The sequence below is a fragment of the Anomaloglossus baeobatrachus genome, chromosome 1, assembly GCF_048569485.1.
Source record: "Anomaloglossus baeobatrachus isolate aAnoBae1 chromosome 1, aAnoBae1.hap1, whole genome shotgun sequence".
Lineage (NCBI taxonomy): Eukaryota > Metazoa > Chordata > Amphibia > Anura > Aromobatidae > Anomaloglossus > Anomaloglossus baeobatrachus.
The window spans coordinates 32,412,431-32,431,720 of NC_134353.1; the positions used below are offsets into that span (position 1 = coordinate 32,412,431).

Below are 19,290 nucleotides of genomic sequence, written 5' to 3' on the forward strand. Positions count from 1 at the left end.
TGATAAAAAATAAATAAATAAAAAAACAATAAAAATAATGCTACAAATATAATATATGTTTTATTTGTAAAATCATGACTAAATTCTATTATTTTCTGCAGTGCCAAATTTAGAGAGTACAGACATCTCCTGACATTCATTTTTGCCATTAATGATATTAACAGTAATCCGGATATTCTTCCAAACATCACACTTGGATATCATCTGTACGATTCATGTGGACATGTGAATAAAGTTATCAAGGATGTTCTGCAGATAATGTCCGGACACTCAGTAACAGCTCCTAATTATTCATGTATGGACCATGATAATGTAGCTGGTTATATTGGAGACCAAGGGTCGGCCACCTCCCTGCCAATGGCCCAGTTTTTGGGTATGTATGGCTATACGCAGGTGAGTTCCTATAATACAGCTGTTTCCTTCCAATCCTACCCACATCTAATTTTTAGAATAGAAGAGAGATATAACATGATAGTGCAGATCCAAAAATAACAATATGACTTTGATGAAGCTTGGTGCACTAGTGTTTTTTTGATAGGACATATGCCTTATAATATTTCAGGATTCAGTGTGCCTTTTTGCAGAGGTATATCTAGGCTTTCTTGTACCTGGGAAAATACTTCAGTTTGGTGCCTCCCCATGAGACCGATCATTCATATGTGATTATCACACTAATAGTCACGTGATGACGAGCGGCTCTTAATAATTTAGTTCTCTCAATGTTCAAAGAGAAACATAAAGAAAAGCCAGTTGTCACATTCAAGTATGAAAATCACATGAGAGTGGAGCCGCCATATGAGGACTACTGGAACCAGAAGCAGAGCTGAATCCTGACAAGGAGTATATTTCATACTGGTATGATTGGGCTACAGTGCTTAATTTTATAAATAAAGCGGTTGTTTAGGTTTGAGATGAAAATCTGCAGTTACTATGTGACTGTAGACTTCTAAATTCTCACAGTGCGCACACTGCACATTGTCAGGATTTTCTGGTGCCGGTGGTGAGAGTGGGAGGTCACGAAACTGCAAGTATGTGATTTACATATATGTGTTCACGTGCTGACTGGACATGCGTGGCCTCACTCAAAATGAATTGAGTGAGGCTGGACACGTCAAATCAGAATGTGGCTAGAAATATAAAAATCTCCTACTTGCACTCACATGACCGTCCACTATTGCCCCTGGCACCAGAGAATCCCAAAAGTGTGCAGAGCATGCGTTATGAGAATTCAGAAGCCTGCAATCACTTAGAGTCACTGCAGAATTTCATCACAAACTTGGACAAGACTTTACTTATACAATTAAGCCGTGTATACCAATTCTAACAATTATGAATTGTTACTTGTGTACAGGATCGGAACTAATAACAGCACCAGAACCAGCATAGCTACAGAAATACATAATTATAACACCCAACAGTACAGAAACACAGCATCACAACCACCAGCAGTACAGAAATGTATCATTGGAACCATGAACAGCACAGAAATACATCCATATAACCCGATCAGTTTAGAAGCACAGCATCAAAACCCTCATCGGTAAAGAAATACATAATCAGTACCACAAGCAGTACATGGTACATCAATTGTAGTGTCAGGTGAGAGAAATACACATTTGTATTGCATGAACCTACATCTTCCAGTACAACCAGGGCTTGCTCCAGGTTTTTGTGTGCCCCAGGCGAAAGAGTCTTAGTCGGCCCCATACACACATAGAAATATTTAACGACAAATTCACAAGAATACATCTAAATAGACAAATCTATACACAGTCATACACACTGACATACATATATACACGTCATACATGCACGCACAGACACATTAGCGGTATTAATATGGGGAAGCCAGCAGAAGCCTCACTCCCCTTCCCCGCTTGTCTCCCATCCAGTTCCTCCTGGGCATGTGGCTGTGCTGCGCTTATTGATGGCCATGTCTGACACTGCTATACACATCACTGGAGAGGCTGGAGACATACTGCAATGGGGGCACATATAGCTCTAGAAGGGGCCATACAGTTCTGAAATGGTAAACAGCACTGGGGTGGGGTGACATAAAGCTCTTGGGGTATACAGCTCTGGGGTGGTATACCACACTGAAGTGTGGGGACATACAGCACTGGGAGTATACTGCACTGGAGTGGGGATACAGACACTTCTGGTGGGTATACAGTACTGGGGTTGGTGGACCAAGAGTTCTGGGGGGTATACAGCACTGGGGTTAAGGGACAGACAGTTCTGGCGGTATATAGCACTAGGGTGGGGGGACAGACATTTCTGTGGGTGTACAGCACTGGGGTGGAGACAGAAAGTTCTGGGGGTATACAGCTCTTGGGTGAAAGGACAGACAGTTCTGGGGGCATACATCACTGGGGTGGAGACAGACAGTTCCGGGGGTATACAGCACTGGGGTAGAGACAGACAGTTCTGGGGGTATACAGCACTGGGGTCGGGAGACATACAGTTCTGGGGATATACAGCACTGAGGTGGTGGGGACAAACATTTCTGGGAGTATACAGCACTGGGATGGGGTGGACAGATAGTACTGGGGGTATACAGCACTGGGGTGGGGGAACGACATACAGCTCAGCGGGATGTTGATGCTTCGGCTCCTCTCTTCATCTGTGGGTTGAGCTTAGAATGTATGGGCTCCTTTCAGGATAGTGGGCATGACTTGGCCAACCTGTACTGCGGATTCCAGTCCCCTGCTGCCTAGTTGTACCTGGCTGGACACAGAAATTGGGCGAAGCCCACATCATTTTGTTTTTTTAAATTATTTCATGAAATTTATGAAATAATGAAAAAAAGTGCTTCAGCAAATTTTTGGTTCCCAGCTGGGTAAAAATAGGAAGCCGGGGGTTGGGGGCAGCCCGTACCTGCCTGCTGTACCTGGCTGGCATACAAAAAATGGCGAAGCCCGAGTCCATTTTTTTTTTTAAATAATTTAAAAATAAAACCAAACACATAACCCTAACCCCAGGGTTGAGGGTAAAAAAAAGTGTGAGCTCCCATTGCATTTTCTATTGCTAGCTAAGGGTAACCCAAGCAGCTACTGGCTGATAACCCCCACTGCTTGGTGTTACATTCACTGGCAATGGAAAATCCAGGGAAGCCCTTTTTTAAAAAAAAAATTGCCAAAAACTAAAAAAAAAAATGACATGGGCTTCACCATATTTTTGTATGCTAGCCAGGTACAGCAGACAGCTGTACCCCCAATCCCCAGCTGCCTATTTGTACCTGCCTGGGAACCAAAACTAAAGGGAAGCCTTTTTTAATTATTTTATGAATTATTATCATTAAATAATTTAAAAACAAAAACGACATGGGCTTTGGCCAATTTTTGTGCCCAGTCAGATACAACTAGGCAGCTGGGTACTGAAATCCGCAGCACAGTGTGGCCCAATCTTTTTGGGTCCACTCTCTGTGAATTGCAGTTTGAAGCCACCCCAGAAAATGGCACTTTCATAGAAGTGCCATCTTTTGGTGCTATATCCAACTCCTCCAATGGCCCTGGTGCCGGGTAGAACGCTGGGTAATAAGGGGTTTATACCAGCTTTGTTTTACCAGCTGGTATTAAGCCCAAGATTTTTAATGTCAGGCCAAGTTTGACCCAGCCATTAAGAATCTCCAATAAGAGGTTAAAGAAAAGACATCACACAGAGAAAAAATACTTTATTAGAAATAAATAAACAGATACCTTAGGGACTCCATCTTTATTACGCCCTCTCACCCCTCCACGATCCTGGTCTTCTGTCTTCTGTCTTCAACTGATGCAGCTCTACTATATCAGAAAGCATGGGGGGAGGAAGAACGCTTCTGCTCGCTGTGCTGTCTAAACACTCAATGAGTGAGCAGAGACTGCGGGTTGGTATGCCATGACGTCACTGCTGTCAATATTGCCATAGTAACCTAACAAGCAAATTACTGTAGTAACATGTGATCTCTGATCACCTGATTCCCGGCTACTGTACCTACACTACCTAAGACACACACTAAATCTGTCCTTAGCTCAGCAGCACCTCTCCCTAAACTAGCTGACTGTGGATCAAAGTGACGAGCACAGCGCCATCACGTCTTATATACAGTTAGGTCCAGAAATATTTGGACAGTGACACAATTTTCGCGAGTTGGGCTCTGCATGCCACCACATTGGATTTGAAATGAAACCTCTACAACAGAATTCAAGTGCAGATTGTAACATTTAATTTGAAGGTTTGAACAAAAATATCTGCTAGAAATTGTAGGAATTGTACACATTTCTTTACAAACACTCCACATTTTAGGAGGTCAAAAGTAGAGATGAGCGAACCGGTCCCGGTTCGGCTCGAGGTCGGCTCGACGAACGGGGGTCCCGTTCGAGTTCGGTTCGTCGAACGTTCGACGAACCGAACTCGAACGTATAGGCTATAATGGGAGGCAATCACAAACACATAAAAATGCATTATAAATGTACACAAACAGTTAATAAACATTGCCATAACACTTACCGGTCCTCGCGATCCCTTCTGCACTCTGTCTCCTGCCGCTATTCCATCCGATGATCGCTGAATCCTCCCGGTGACCTGCACTGCCAGCAGAGAAGCAGGACCTACCGTGACGTCAAAATAGCCATGTGACCAGTCACGTGGCTATTATCTCATTGGCTACAGACTGGTCACATGACTATGACACGTCATGTAGGACCTGCGAGTGCATCTCTCCGGTACACGGTGCACATATGTGTATCGCCGTGTACCGGCGACATGCTCTAGCACACGGTCGACTCCCCGTTCCGTTAGGGACCGGCTGACACAGCCGGTCATTAACGGAGATCACCGTTGCCATAGCAACGCAGTTAGCGGTGACGTCACCGCTAACCGCGGCTCCGAGAGCACCGTTGCTATGGTAACGCGTCTGTCAGTATTACCGCTAGCAGCCAGCACTGATCACTCACAAAGTGAAGGCTGTACGCTGCTTCCCGATTGTAGTGAGCATTGTAGTGAGGATGAGGTTCCCCAGCCCCAAGTGATGAGCTGGTGAACCTCATCCTCACTACAATCGTCACTACTACTACACTAGAAAGAAAGAAGACAGAAGAGCAGGATCGTGGAGGGGTGACAGGGGGTAATAAAGATGGAGTCTCTAATGTGTCTGTGTATTTATTTCTATTAAAGTATTTTTTCTCTGTGTGGTGTCTTTTTTTTAACTCTTTATTGGAGATTCTTAATGGCCGGGTCAAACGTGCCTGACATTAAGAATCTCTGGCTTAATACTGGCTGGTAAAACAAAGCCAGTATTAACTCATGATTACCCAACAAGCCACCCGGCTCCAGGGCTGTTGGAAGAGTTGGATACAGCGCCAGATGATGGCGCTTCTATGAGAGCGCCATTTTCTGGGACGGCTGCGGACTGAAATCCGCAGCAGAGGCGCCCACAAACCTCGGGCTAACCTGTGCTGCGGATTCCAATCCCCAGCTGCCTAGTTGTACCCGGCTGGACACAAAAATAGGGCGAAGCCCACGTCATTTGTTTTTTAATTATTTCATGAAATAAGTGAAATAATTAAAAAAAACGGGCTTCCCTATATTTTTGGTTCCCAGCCGGGTACAAATAGGCAACTGGGGGTTGGAGGCAGCCCGTGGCTGCCAGCTGTACCTGGCTAGCATACAAAAATATGGCGAAGCCCACATAATTTTTTCAGGGGGCAAAAAACTTCTGCATACAGTCCTGGATGGAGTATGCTGAGCCTTGTAGTTCTGCAGCTGCTGTCTGCTCTTCTCCATACAGACAGACAGCAGCTGCAGAACTACAAGGCTCAGCATACTCCATCCAGGACTGTATGCAGAAGTTTTTTGCCCCCTGAAAATATTATGTGGGCTTCGCCATATTTTTGTATGCTAGCCAGGTACAGCAGGCAGGTACGGCTGCCCCCAACCCCCAGTTGCCTATTTTTACCCGGCTGGGAACCAAAAATAAAGGGAAGCCCTTTTTTTATTATTTCATGAATTTCATGAAATAATTAGAAAACAAATGACGTAGGCTTTGCCCCATTTTTGTGTCCAGCCAGGTACAACTAGGCAGCTGGGGATTGGAATCCGCACCACCTGTTGGCCTGAGCTTTCTGGGCCCCACTGCTGCGAATTGCAGTCTGCAGCCACCTCAGAAAATGGCATTTTCATAGAAGCTCCATCTTCTGGCGCTGTATCCAACTCTTCCAGCACCTGCCTGCTATACCTGGCTAGCATACAAAAATATGGCGAAGCTCACGTCCTTTTTTGTAGTTTTTTGGCAAAAAAAATAAAAAATGCTTCCCTGGATTTTCCATTGCCAGTGAAGGTAACACCAAGCAGTGGGGGTTAAGAGCCAGTAGCTGCTTGGATTACCCTTAGCTAGCAATACAAAAAATGCAGCGGGAGCCCATATATATTTTTTTTAATTATTTATTTAAATAACTAAAAATAAAATGGGCTTCCCTGTATTTTGATTGCTGGACATCACAGTGCTGTAAAAATAAATCTTTAAAAAAATGACGTAGCGCTCCGCGGTATTTTTGATTCTCAGCGCAGATAAAGCAGACAGCTATGGGTTGCCACCCCCATCTGCCTGCCGTTACCTTGGTTGGCAATCAAAATGCAGGGAAGCCCATTAATTTTTTCTATTTAAAAAATAGTTAAAAAAAAAAATGACGTTGGGTCCCCCCATTTTTGATAGCCAGCTAGGGTAAAGCAGACGGCTGTAGCCTGAAAACCACAGCTGGCAGCTTTACCGTGGTTGGGGATCCAATGTGGAGGTCCCCTCAGGCTCTTTTTTATAATTATTTTATAAATATTAATAATTACACAATAAAAGTAGGGTCCCCCCCAAATTGGATCACCAGCCAAGGTAAAGCGGACAGCTGTGGTCTGGTATTCTCAGGGTGGGAAGGTCCATAGTTATTGGGCCTTCACAGCCTAAAAATAGCAGGCCGCAGGCACCCCAGACGTCGCGCATCCACTAGATGCGCCAATCCTGGCGCTTCACCCCAGCTCATCCCGTGCCCTGGTGCAGTGGCAAACGGGGTAATAAATCGGGTTGATACTAGCTATAAAGTCACCTGAGATCAAGACCAGCAGTTTGTGATGTCATGGCGTCTATTAGATACCCAACATCATGAACTGTCAGTACTAACAAAAACAAAAAATCGACAAAAGAAATTTATTTGAAAAAACAGTCCCCAAAACATTTCCTCTTTCACCAATTTATTGTAAGAAAAAAAATAAAGGGGTCCCACGACGACTCTGAACCGTCTAGAATATGGGGGGGAGACACTCAGGGAACGTATCCCCCATTTTCTAGGAGTGCGGACCCTTCATGTGAGGAGTGTGGGTGCAATGAATCTGCACTCACTCTCCCCGGGTCCACAGCAGCAGAGTCCATGTCGTAATGGTTGCTACCAAAGCTGCAATGCCCTGCTCATGAGGTAAGGGCATGCCTAATCAGGAGAACTACTGTAGAGGAAGCTCTGCTCACTGGTATATAGGTGCTCAGAGGTAATAATAGATAAAATTAGTGAGTAACCTCGGCACTCTATATCTCCCAGACTAAGTCAGTAATTCACAATGGATAGTAATGCAAAATCACTCTTTATTGGTCCGTATTAAGAAATTTTTTTTTTCATAAGCATATATGTTTTTGTCCAAAACAAGTTACAAATGACGTTTCGGCCTGAGCCTTCGTCAGATTGGACTTATCTGCATGTAATCATGAAAAATGACAATAATCAGTATCACATAAGAGTGAGAGAACAATAACATAAACTCGAACAATGTAGAGGTACAATTGGGATGCAGCAAAAAAATTGCAACACAGCAAGAAATGAAACACATGATACAAATGTCATAATACAGTACAAGGACAATATAGTAATGACAAATATGGGGTCAGAGTAGGCTTAGACAGCTCTGGTACGAAAGAGATGTCAATCATAAAGTAACATGTGCAGTAGGTGTAGAGCTACAGTATGCATGGCAGAGCTAATGGGTAGACTGACCATAGAAAAAGAACGGAGAAAAAGTGGAGAAAAAGTGGAGAAAAAGTGGAGAAAAAGTGGAGAAAAAGTGGAGCATAAGAGGAGAAAAAGTGGAGAAAAAAGTGGAGAAAAAGTGGAGAAAAAGTGGAGAAAAAGTGGAGAAAAAGTGGAGAAAAAGTGGAGCATAAGAGGAGAAAAAGTGGAGAAAAAAGTGGAGAAAAAGTGGAGAAAAAGTGGAGAAAAAGTGGAGAAAAAAGTGGAGAAAAAGTGGAGAAAAAGTGGAGAAAAAGTGGAGCATAAGAGGAGAAAAAGTGGAGAAAAAGTAGAGAAAAAGTGGAGAAAAAGTGGAGAAAAAGTGGAGAAAAAAGTGGAGAAAAAAGTGGAGAAAAAGTGGAGAAAAAGTGGAGAAAAAGTGGAGCATAACAGGAGAAAAAGTGGAGAAAAAGTGGAGAAAAAAGTGGAAAAAAAGTGGAGAAAAAGTGGAGAAAAAATGGAGCATAAGAGGAGAAAAAGTGGAGAAAAAAGTGGAGAAAAAGTGGAGAAAAAGTGGAGAAAAAGAGGAGAAAAAGTAGAGCATAAGAGGAGAAAAAGTGGAGAAAAAAGTGGAGAAAAAAGTGGAGAAAAAGTGGAGAAAAAGTGGAGCATAAGAGGAGAAAAAGTGGAGAAAAAAGTGGAGAAAAAGTGGAGAAAAAGTGGAGCATAAGAGGAGAAAAAGTGGAGAAAAAAGTGGAGAAAAAGTGGAGAAAAAGTGGAGAAAAAGTGGAGAAAAAGTGGAGCATAAGAGGAGAAAAAGTGGAGATTAAGAGGAGAAAAAGTGGAGAAAAAGTGGAGCATAAGAGGAGAAAAAGTGGAGATTAAGAGGAGAAAAAGTGGAGAAAAAGTGGAGAAAAAAGTGGAGAAAAAAGTGGAGAAAAAGTGGAGCATAAGAGGAGAAAAAGTGGAGAAAAAAGTGGAGAAAAAGTGAAGAAAAAAGTGGAGAAAAAGTGGAGCATAAGTGGAGAAAAAGTGGAGCATAAGAGGAGAAAAAGTGGAGAAAAAGTGGAGAAAAAAGTGGAGAAAAAAGTGGAGAAAAAGTGGAGCATAAGTGGAGAAAAAGTGGAGCATAAGAGGAGAAAAAGTGGAGAAAAAGTGGAGAAAAAAGTGGAGAAAAAAGTGGAGAAAAAGTGGAGCATAAGTGGAGAAAAAGTGGAGCATAAGAGGAGAAAAAGTGGAGAAAAAGTGGAGAAAAAGTGGAGCATAAGAGGAGAAAAAGTGGAGATTAAGTGGAGAAAAAGTGGAGAAAAAAGTGGAGAAAAAAGTGGAGAAAAAGTGGAGAAAAAGTGGAGCATAAGAGGAGAAAAAGTGGAGAAAAAGTGGAGCATAAGAGGAGAAAAAGTGGAGAAAAAGTGGAGAAAAAGTGGAGCATAAGAGGAGAAAAAGTGGAGAAAAAAGTGGAGCATAAGAGGAGAAAAAGTGGAGAAAAAGTGGAGAAAAAGTGGAGAAAAAGTGGAGCATAAGAGGAGAAAAAGTGGAGATTAAGAGGAGAAAAAGTGGAGAAAAAGTGGAGCATAAGAGGAGAAAAAGTGGAGAAAAAGTGGAGCATAAGAGGAGAAAAAGTGGAGAAAAAGTGGAGAAAAAGTGGAGAAAAAGTGGAGATTAAGAGGAGAAAAAGTGGAGAAAAAGTGGAGCATAAGAGGAGAAAAAGTGGAGAAAAAGTGGAGCATAAGAGGAGAAAAAGTGGAGAAAAAGTGGGGAAAAAGTGGAGAAAAAGTGGAGAAAAAAGTGGAGAAAAAAGTGGAGAAAAAAGTGGAGAAAAAGTGGAGAAAAAGTGGAGCATAAGAGGAGAAAAAGTGGAGAAAAAGTGGAGCATAAGAGGAGAAAAAGTGGAGAAAAAGTGGAGAAAAAGTGGAGAAAAAGTGGAGCATAAGAGGAGAAAAAGTTGAGAAAAAAGTGGAGAAAAAGTGGAGCATAAGAGGAGAAAAAGTGGAGAAAAAGTGGAGAAAACGTGGAGAAAAAGTGGAGCATAAGAGGAGAAAAAGTGGAGATTAAGAGGAGAAAAAGAGGAGAAAAAGTGGAGAAAAAGTGGAGAAAAAGTGGAGAAAAAGTGGAGAAAAAGTGGAGCATAAGAGGAGAAAAAGTGGAGAAAAAGTGGAGCATAAGAGGAGAAAAAGTGGAGAAAAAGTGGAGAAAAAGTGGAGCATAAGAGAAGAAAAAGTGGAGAAAAAAGTGGAGAAAAAGTGGAGAAAAAGTGGAGCATAAGAGGAGAAAAAGTGGAGAAAAAGTGGAGAAAAAGTGGAGAAAAAGTGGAGAATAAGTGGAGAAAAAAATGGAGAAAAAGTGGAGAAAAAGTGGAGAAAAAAATGGAGAAAAAGTGGAACACCCTTTGGTACCTTTCATGTGGCACTAAGGGGTGCTTAGCTTTGTATTTAGCCAAAAAAATGAAAAAAAAATGACGTAGGGTTCCCCCTAGTTTTGTAGCCAGCTAGGGTAAAGCAGACGGCTGCAGCCTGCAGACCACAGCTGGCAACCTCACCTTGGCTGGTAATCCAAAACTGAGGGTACCCCACGCTGTTATTTTAAATTAAATAAATAATTAAAAAAAAAACACGTAGGGGTCCCCCAAAATTGGATCACCAGCCAAGGTAAAGCAGACAGCTGGGGCCTGATATTCTCAGACTAGGGAGGTCCATGGTTATTGGAATCTCCCCAGCCTAAAAATAGCAGGCCGCAGCCGCCCCAGAAGTGGCGCATCCATTAGATGCGCCAATCCTGGTGCTTCGCCCCAGCTCATCCCGCGCCCTGGTGCGGTGGCAAACGGGGTAATATATGGGGTTAATACCAGATGTGTAATGTCACCTGGCATTAAGCCCTGGGGTTGGTGAGGTCAGGCGTCTATCAGATACCCGACATCACCAACCCAGTCAGTAATAAAAAAAAATAGACGACAAACACATTTTTATTTGAAAAAACACTCCCCAAAACATTCCCTCTTTAACCAATTTATTAGATTGAAAAACAAATCCAGGTCTGGTTGAATCCAAGGGGTTGCCATGACGATCCACACTGTCCCAGTCAATGAAGAGCAGAATGTTCCCCATTGGCTGGGAGAGCAATGCAGTGACCTGAGCTAACATCAATGGGTCAGCCCAGGTCACTGCAGGGGGGTGACAAGTGCTGCTGTCAGCGAGGTACATTACCTGCGCTGATCTCCAGCACACTGACAGCCCCTGTCACTGAGGTCAATGACCGGCGCCTTCACAGCAAGTATCGCGAGAGGTCCGTGACGTCACCGCTAGTCAGTCTCGGGTCGGAAGCGAGAGGTGATGTGACAAGCGGCGGCCATGGAGGACAGTGACAGCGCTGAGGTCGGGATGGCGGGACTTCATCACCGCAGGTAAGCCGAGCGGGGGGGATGTGTGTGTGTGTGTGTGTGTGTATGTGTGAGTGTGTGTGTGTATGTATGTGTACATGCCGCGGGCAGGAGGGGGCGGAGCGAGCTGAGCGGGAAAGTGTGGGCTTCCTGCACGTAACTAAGATAAACATCGGGTTACTAACCAAAGCGCTTTGCTTGGATACCCGATGTTTATCTTGGTTACCAGCTTGTGGCAGGCTGCCAGCGATGGCTCCTGCACACTGTAGCTGTAAAAAGCCCTGCTTTTTGCTGCTAGAACCGTTCTCGAACGTATCTAGAACTATCGAGCTTTTAGCAAAAAGCTCGAGTTCTAGTTCGATCTCGAACAGCCCAAAAATCACTCGAGCCTAGAACTGGAGAACCACGAACCGCGAACCGCGCTCAACTCTAGTCAAAAGTAATTGGACAAATAAACCAACCCCAAAAAAAAAATTTTTATTTTCAATATTTTGTTGCGAGTCCTTTGGAGGCAATCACTGCCTTAAGTCTGGAACCCATGGACATCACCAAACGCTGGGTTTCCTCCTTCTTAATGCTTTGACAGGCCTTTACAGCCGCAGCCTTCAGGTCTTGCTTGTTTGTGGGTCTTTCCATCTTAAGTCTGCATTTGAGCAAGTGAAATGCATGCTCAATTGGGTTAAGATCTGGTGATTGACTTGGCCATTGTAGAATGTTCCACTTTTTTGCACTCATGAACTCCTGGGTAGCTTTGGCTGTATGCTTGGGGTCATTGTCCATCTGTACTATGAGGCGCCGTCCGATCAACTTTGCGGCATTTGGCTGAATCTGGGCTGAAAGTATATCCCGGTACACTTCAGAATTCATCCGGTTACTCTTGTCTGCTGTTATGTCATCAATAAACACAAGTGACCCAGTGCCATTGAAAGCCATGCATGCCCATGCCATCACGTTGCCTCCACCATGTTTTACAGAGGATGTGGTGTGCCTTGGATCATGTGCCGTTCCCTTTCTTCTCCAAACGTTTTTCTTCCCATCATTCTGGTACAGGTTGATCTTGATCTCATCTGTCCATAGAATACTTTTCCAGAACTGAGCTGGCTTCATGAGGTGTTTTTCAGCAAATTTAACTCTGGCCTGTCTATTTTTGGAATTGATGAATGGTTTGCATCTAGATGTGAACCCTTTGTATTTACTTTCATGGAGTCTTCTCTTTACTGTTGACTTAGAGACAGATACACCTACTTCACTGAGAGTGTTCTGGACTTCAGTTGATGTTGTGAATGGGTTATTCTTCACCAAAGAAAGTATGCGGCGATCATCCACCACTGTTGTCATCCGTGGACGCCCAGGCCTTTTTGAGTTCCCAAGCTCACCAGTCAATTCCTTTTTTCTCAGAATGTACCCGACTGTTGATTTTACTACTCCAAGCATGTCTGCTATCTCTCTGATGGATTTTTTCTTTTTTTTCAGCCTCAGGATGTTCTGCTTCACCTCAATTGAGAGTTCCTTAGATCGCATGTTGTCTGGTCACAGCAACAGCTTCCAAATGCAAAACCACACACCTGTAATAAACCCCAGACCTTTTAACTACTTCATTGATTACAGGTTAACGAGGGAGACGCCTTCAGAGTTAATTGCAGCCCTTAGAGTCCCTTGTCCAATTACTTTTGGTCCCTTGAAAAAGAGGAGGCTATGCATTACAGAGCTATGATTCATAAACCCTTTCTCCGATTTGGTTGTGAAAACTCTCATATTGCAGCTGGGAGTGTGCACTTTCAGCCCATATAATTGTATTTCTGAACATGTTTTTGTAAACAGCTAAAATAACAAAACTTGTGTCACTGTCCAAATATTTCTGGACCTAACTGTATACAGTGCTGGCCGAAAGTATTGGCACCCCTGCAATTCTGTCAGATAATACTCAGTTTCTTCCTGAAAATGATTGCAATCACAAATTCTTTGGTATTATTATCTTCATATAATTTGTCTTCAATGAACAAAAGAAAAAAAAATTGTCATAAAGCCAAATTGGATATAATTCCACACCAAACATAAAAAGGGGGTGGACAAAAGTATTGGCACTGTTTGAAAAATCATGTGATGCTTCTCTAAATTGTGTAATTAACAGCCCCTGTAACTTACCTGTGGCACCTAACAGGTGTTGGCAATAACTAAATCACACTTGCAGCCAGTTGACATGGATTAAAGTTACCTAAACCTCTGTCCTGTGTCCTTGTGTGCACCACATTGAGCATGGAGAAAAGAAAGAAGTCCAAAGAACTGTCTGAGGACTTGAGAATCCAAATTGTGAGGAAGCATGAGCAATCTCAAGGCTACAAGTCCATCTCCAAAGACCTGAAAGCTCCTGTGTCTACGGTGTGCAGTGTCATCAAGAAGTGTAAAGCCCATGGCATTGTGGCTAACCTCCCTAGATGTGGAAGGAAAAGAAAAATTGATGAGAGATTTCAACGCAAGATTGTGCGGATGGTGGATGAAGAACCTCGACTAACATCCAAACAACTTCAAGCTGCCCTGCAGTCCGAGGATACAACAGTGTCAACCCGTACTATCCGTTGGCATTTGAATGAAAAGTGACTGTATGGTAAGATACAAAGGAAGACCCCACTTCTTACCCCGAGACATAAAAAAGCCAGGCTGGAGTTTGCCAAAACTTACCTGAGAAAGCCTAAAACGTTTTGGAAGAATGTTCTCTGGTCAGATGAGACAAAAGTAGAGCTTTTTGGGAAAAGCCATCAACATAGAGTTTACAGGAAAAAAAAGAGGCATTCAAAGAAAAGAACACGGTCCCTACAGTCATACATGGCGGAGGTTCCCAGATGTTTTGGGGTTGCTTTGCTGCCTCTGGCACTGGACTGCTTGACCGTGTGCATGGCATTATGAAGTATGAAGAATACCAACAAATTTTGCAGCATAATGTAGGGCCCAGTGTGAGAAAGCTGGGTCTCCCTCAGAGGTCATGGGTCTTCCAGCAGGACAATGACCCAAAACACACTTCAAAAAGCACTAGAAAATGGTTTGATAGAAAGCACTGGAGACTACTAAAGTGGCCAGCAATGAGTCCAGACCTGAACCCCATAGAACACCTGTGGAGAGATCTCAAAATGGCAGTTTGGAGAAGGCACCCTTCAAATCTCAGGGACCTGGAGCAGTTTGCCAAAGAAGAATCGTCTAAAATTCCAGCAGAGCATTGTAAGAAACTCATTGATGGTTACCGGAAGCGGTTGTTCACAGTTAGTTTGGCTAAAGGTTGTGCAACCAACTATTAGGCTAAGGGTGCCAATACTTTTGTCTGACCTATTTTTGGAGTTTTGTGTGAAATGATCTATGATTTGATTTTTGTTTCATTCTCTTTTGTGTTTTTTCATTGCAAGCAAAATAAATGAAGATAATAATACCAAAGAATTTGTGATTGCAATCATTTTCAAGAAGAAACTGAGTATTATCTGACAGAATTGCAGGGGTGCCAATACTTTTGGCCAGCACTGTGACTGATGATGTTGTGCGGCCAGGAAATCACTGTAATGCCACAATCAACATAGCTGTGGCATTACAGTGTGTGGCAGCCAATCCCTGCATGTGGGCTGACCCTGTAAAGGGCGGGGAGGGAGAGCCGAGCATGTGCCCGAGCATCTGAGTGTTTTGAGTACTGAGATGCACAGGTGAGCACTGAGTACCGGAGAGCATACTCACCCATCCCTAGTTGGAAACTGTCTGTCTCCACTAGCTTGAATAACAGCTTTTCAAAGGCAAGCATTTTGGAAATGCTGTCATTCAGGATAAGGGCTCGTGGGTGGCCAGGAGAGTATTTTATATTTCTATCAAGGGTTTTGAAGAATGGAAAACTATTCACTTTCATGGGATGGTGCTGATGTAGTAGTTGATGTTGGTGGTGGTGGCTTTGCCTCCTCATTATGTGCTTGCGGGTAGGAGATAGCTTTGGTGAACAGGAGTGGATGCAAGATAACAACACTGCAGCTGAAGAGGCAAAGATAGAGCATGAGTAGCCAGAGTTCTTTCCTGATTTCTCAGGAAACCACTCCACTGAGCCTTGTGCTTGGATGTTACATGACTCATCATGCAGGTGGTGCTCAGATTGAGAAGATTTTTCTCTCACTTCAGATTCTTATGACACATATTGCAAACCACCACTCTCTTGTCATCAGAAGAAATGTCTGAGAAATCTTTTGAGCTGGCTTTGCTGGGAGGTTTTTACTGGCGTGACGAGCGATTTCAGCTGACTCTCACTGATAGAGATAAACAAACCTGTTTGGTAAAGGTTCATCAATTTCAAATTCCGTTCGACTCTTAGCTTGTTCGTTCAGGCTCGGCAACCCCGAGCACTTTCCGCAAAAGTCAGTAACATTTTTATTAACTTTCTGCCCCCAAACATTGGCCGCATTTCCAAAAATGCTTTATTAATAGCATTTTCTGCTTTCATATAGAATTGTGGTGCTGTCTGATTTTGGGATGTGTAAAATCAGTAGAGGAGGCGGGGACTCTGGACCAGGAGAAGCCTTTTTACTTAACTTATGCTGCAGCAACATGCTCAAATATTCATGGTGCAGCAAACATCCACAAGGTTTGGACAGAAGGGCTTCTGTGATTGGTTGACGAAGTCACATGTCCATGTGCATATAAATCGCGGACATGTTTCGTCAGCGCCATTTTGTGAATGCCAAATTTTAGTGAAGGTGCTGCTGCCAGGACTGCTAGCCAGCGAGCTTAGTTAGGGGTTAAATCTTAGGTAGTTGAGGTTGATACAGTAAGAGAGTGATAGTTTAGAATAGGGATGTGCAGTGTAGGGAAAGGTGTGTGTGTCACAAATTGAAACACTTAATGAAAGAAATATGGATTGGTACTTGTAGTGGATGCTAAAGAGTTGCCAATAAAGCATGTAAATAAGTATTGCTACGTATTACTGCCTGCTCAAAAGTATGCAAACGCTTTTATAGATATTGGTAGTTAGCCATGTGTGGCCTAAAAAAGTGCTAGGGAAGTGTTTAAAAGTGGTTCTTTGCAATTTTAATTGGCTGCTCAAAATTCTTCAAAAACTGTTATAGATAATGTTACTTGTTAGTGCCTGGCCTAAAACAAATGCTAGGGAATGATTAAAAAGTGGTTCTTGGCAATTTTAATTGCTCGGTCAAAATTCTGCAAACATTCAACATCGATGCCATAAGGAGGGGTTGGACCCTTTTGCATTTTGGTCTTCAAAATTGGAAGAGTGGCTTGAGCTTGCCAGTCATGCCTTGAAAGTTTTGGCCTACCCAGCAGCCAGCGTTCTCTCAGAATGTGTCTTTAGCACTACTGGCAGTATATTGACAGATAAGCACATTTGGCTGTCCCCTCGAGGTGTAAACCGGCAAACCTTCATAAAGATAAACAAGTCGCGAATGCTCAGTGACTTTACCACCCCAGTCCCAGACTGTCCAGACTAGGCGATAGTGTACTGCAAGGCTTCTGTGAACAAGAGGCCTACGCCTCTCCATCATGTACTGTCATGATTTTTAAAATCTAAAAGACATGCAGCATCCAGTGTTCTGCATGGCACATACACCCCTGCTGTTTTAAAACCCTATGGGGAGGGTGGCAATTGATGCTACTGTACTAGTACCTGCATGAAAGCTATTTAAATGTCGAGACTCCAAGATGGGTCTCCAAGTTGTGTCTCGTGGGTAGTGCATCATCTTGCTGTTTCTAGTGAAGGTAGAAGTGTTGGTTCATGCCTTGTTCCTGGGCCAGTCCCAAGCTGCAATGATGTTTTGTTGGGCAATTTGAAGGGTGTGCCAATTGTTTCCACTTTTCCTCTTGCCTGACCTTATTTTATGGAAATGTGGAGACTCCAAGTAGGGTCTCCAAGTTTGCTTTGGTCTCTAGTGCCTAGATTCTGGGAGCTAGAGGCCAACACCGGTCACTCAAGTATGTCTTCATTTTTCAATTTCAAATGTTGGTCCATATGTTGCATGGATTGTACCTCTCTGCTCTTTTAAGGCCTTATAGGGAGGGGGAAATAGATGCTACTGTACTGCTGTGCGCCTGAAAGGTTTTTAAATGTGGAGACAACAAGGTAGGTCTCCATGTTGTGTCTTGTAGGTAGTGTCAGTCTTCTGGGACCAAGAGGCCTACACCGGTCACTGTAGCATGCCTTAATTTTGCCAATTGCTGGCTTACAGCCTGTGTGTCATGGATGGTACCTCCAAGCTATTTTAATGCCCTATAGGGAAGGGGGCAATTGATGCTACCGCACTGCTGTCTGCCTGAAAGGAATTTGAATGTTGAGACTTCAAAATTGGTCTCAATGTTATGTCTTGTGGGTAGTGCCATGCTTCTGGGAGGAAGAGGCCTAAATCTGCCACTCAGGAATGTCTTCATTTTTAAAATTAAAATGCTGGCCCACAGCCTGTGTGTTGCATGGACCGTAACTTCCAGCTCTTTTAATGCCCTATGGGGAGGGAGGAAATTGATGCTACTGTACTGCTCTCTGCCTGAAAGAATTATGAATGTCGAGATAGGTCTCAAAGTTGTCTCTTGTCTGTACTGGCAGGGGTATGGGAGCACCAGCCCTACACCTGTTTCATCCACTTCTTTATTTCTTTTTTGTCAATAGCCTAGAAATCTAATGGCTATGCCAAAACAGTAATGCTGAACTCTGTTTTGAAAATTTTTCGTGCCCCCTAAAGGTGTTTTTTTTTCCTTATGTTTGGCCTCCCATTGAATTCAATGAAGTTTGGAAGGGTTTGATAAAGGTTGGAATTTTAGTTCGATAAAGCTTCAGCGATTGCACCCCTTGTTTGGTTTGGCAATCCGATCTACAAGAGGTTCACTCATCCCTAATCACTGACTCTCATCTGTCCGCAGGGCTTTTTTCCCATGCTCTATATTTTGCTGTGCTGCTGCTTCATCTGACTGAACACTTTCTCTTCATCGGAATTGTGCACACCACTATCAAACCCTTCGCTCTAAGTGCGTTCAAGCACCTGATTGAAAGCCTTTGCATTGTCTTCCGCCCACTACTCAGCCCTGCCCTCCTTCCCATTCTGCACACTGACAAAAGCCACAAAATTTGACCCTTGTGTTTCATTGTGTCATGAGCTGTGGAATACGCAGACTGTGTCCACCAGTCCTTCCATGAGCTCAATCTCACAGATATCAAGTGGTTGGGCATCAGTGATGGGCCACAAGTCCCCAGACAGCAGAGTCATCAAAAAGCATAAGTGAAGCTGCATGAATTTTGTCTCACACTGCTTGACTGATTGGGAATGGGTTGAGGTGGAAGGAAGATGACCATGGAACTTAGGGGAAAAATCTGAGCTTTCAGCTGTGGACTGTGTGGAAGACAATGCAAAAGAACTGAAGGCACACGTTGCCATATAATCTAAACCTGCCTCAACATGTTTTGGACTCATGCTGTGGCTGTTGTGCTTAAGAACTGATGAAGATCGGCTTACAAAATGTGTGCAGATGAGGAAGGTGTTTCAGTTTTAAGCGTAGACTGCACATATCTATTACATTCTTGCCCTGAGGTAGCTAACCATCAGCTAAACCACCATGGATATGGCACCTATTACAGGTTTGTTTGTCACAAAAATGAGTTCAGATTAATACATGGCCTGTATACAGAGAACAATGAATATAGCAGTACCTGTATGCAGCTGTTTTGCACTGCTACACACCAAGCTGCGGGATGTAACGCAGTATAAGTTTGCACAGCTATTGACACAGCAAGGCAAGCTGTGAAAAACTCTATTTTTGGCTAGATTAAGCTAATAGATTACTCTGCCTTTACACTGTTGTCAACGCTATACATAGCTGCTGGATGTAAGGCAGTATATGGTTGCAGCTCTATTGGCACAGCAAGGCACATTGTGAATAACTCTGTTTTTAGCTAGATTGAGTATATAGAACTGTGGAAAAAAAGCCCAAATAGTG

At 43.4% G+C, this 19,290-nt stretch overlaps 1 protein-coding gene across 1 annotated transcript in view; it reads left to right on the top strand.

Moving 5' to 3' along the window:
- LOC142314623 (vomeronasal type-2 receptor 26-like) overlaps positions 1-19,290 on the top strand; it is a 120,281-nt gene that overhangs the window by 62,119 nt on the left and 38,872 nt on the right. Inside the window, exon 2 of the mRNA XM_075352523.1 lies at positions 102-393. Within this exon, the coding sequence (XP_075208638.1) occupies positions 102-393 (292 nt within the window). The remainder of the gene's footprint in view (positions 1-101; positions 394-19,290) is intronic.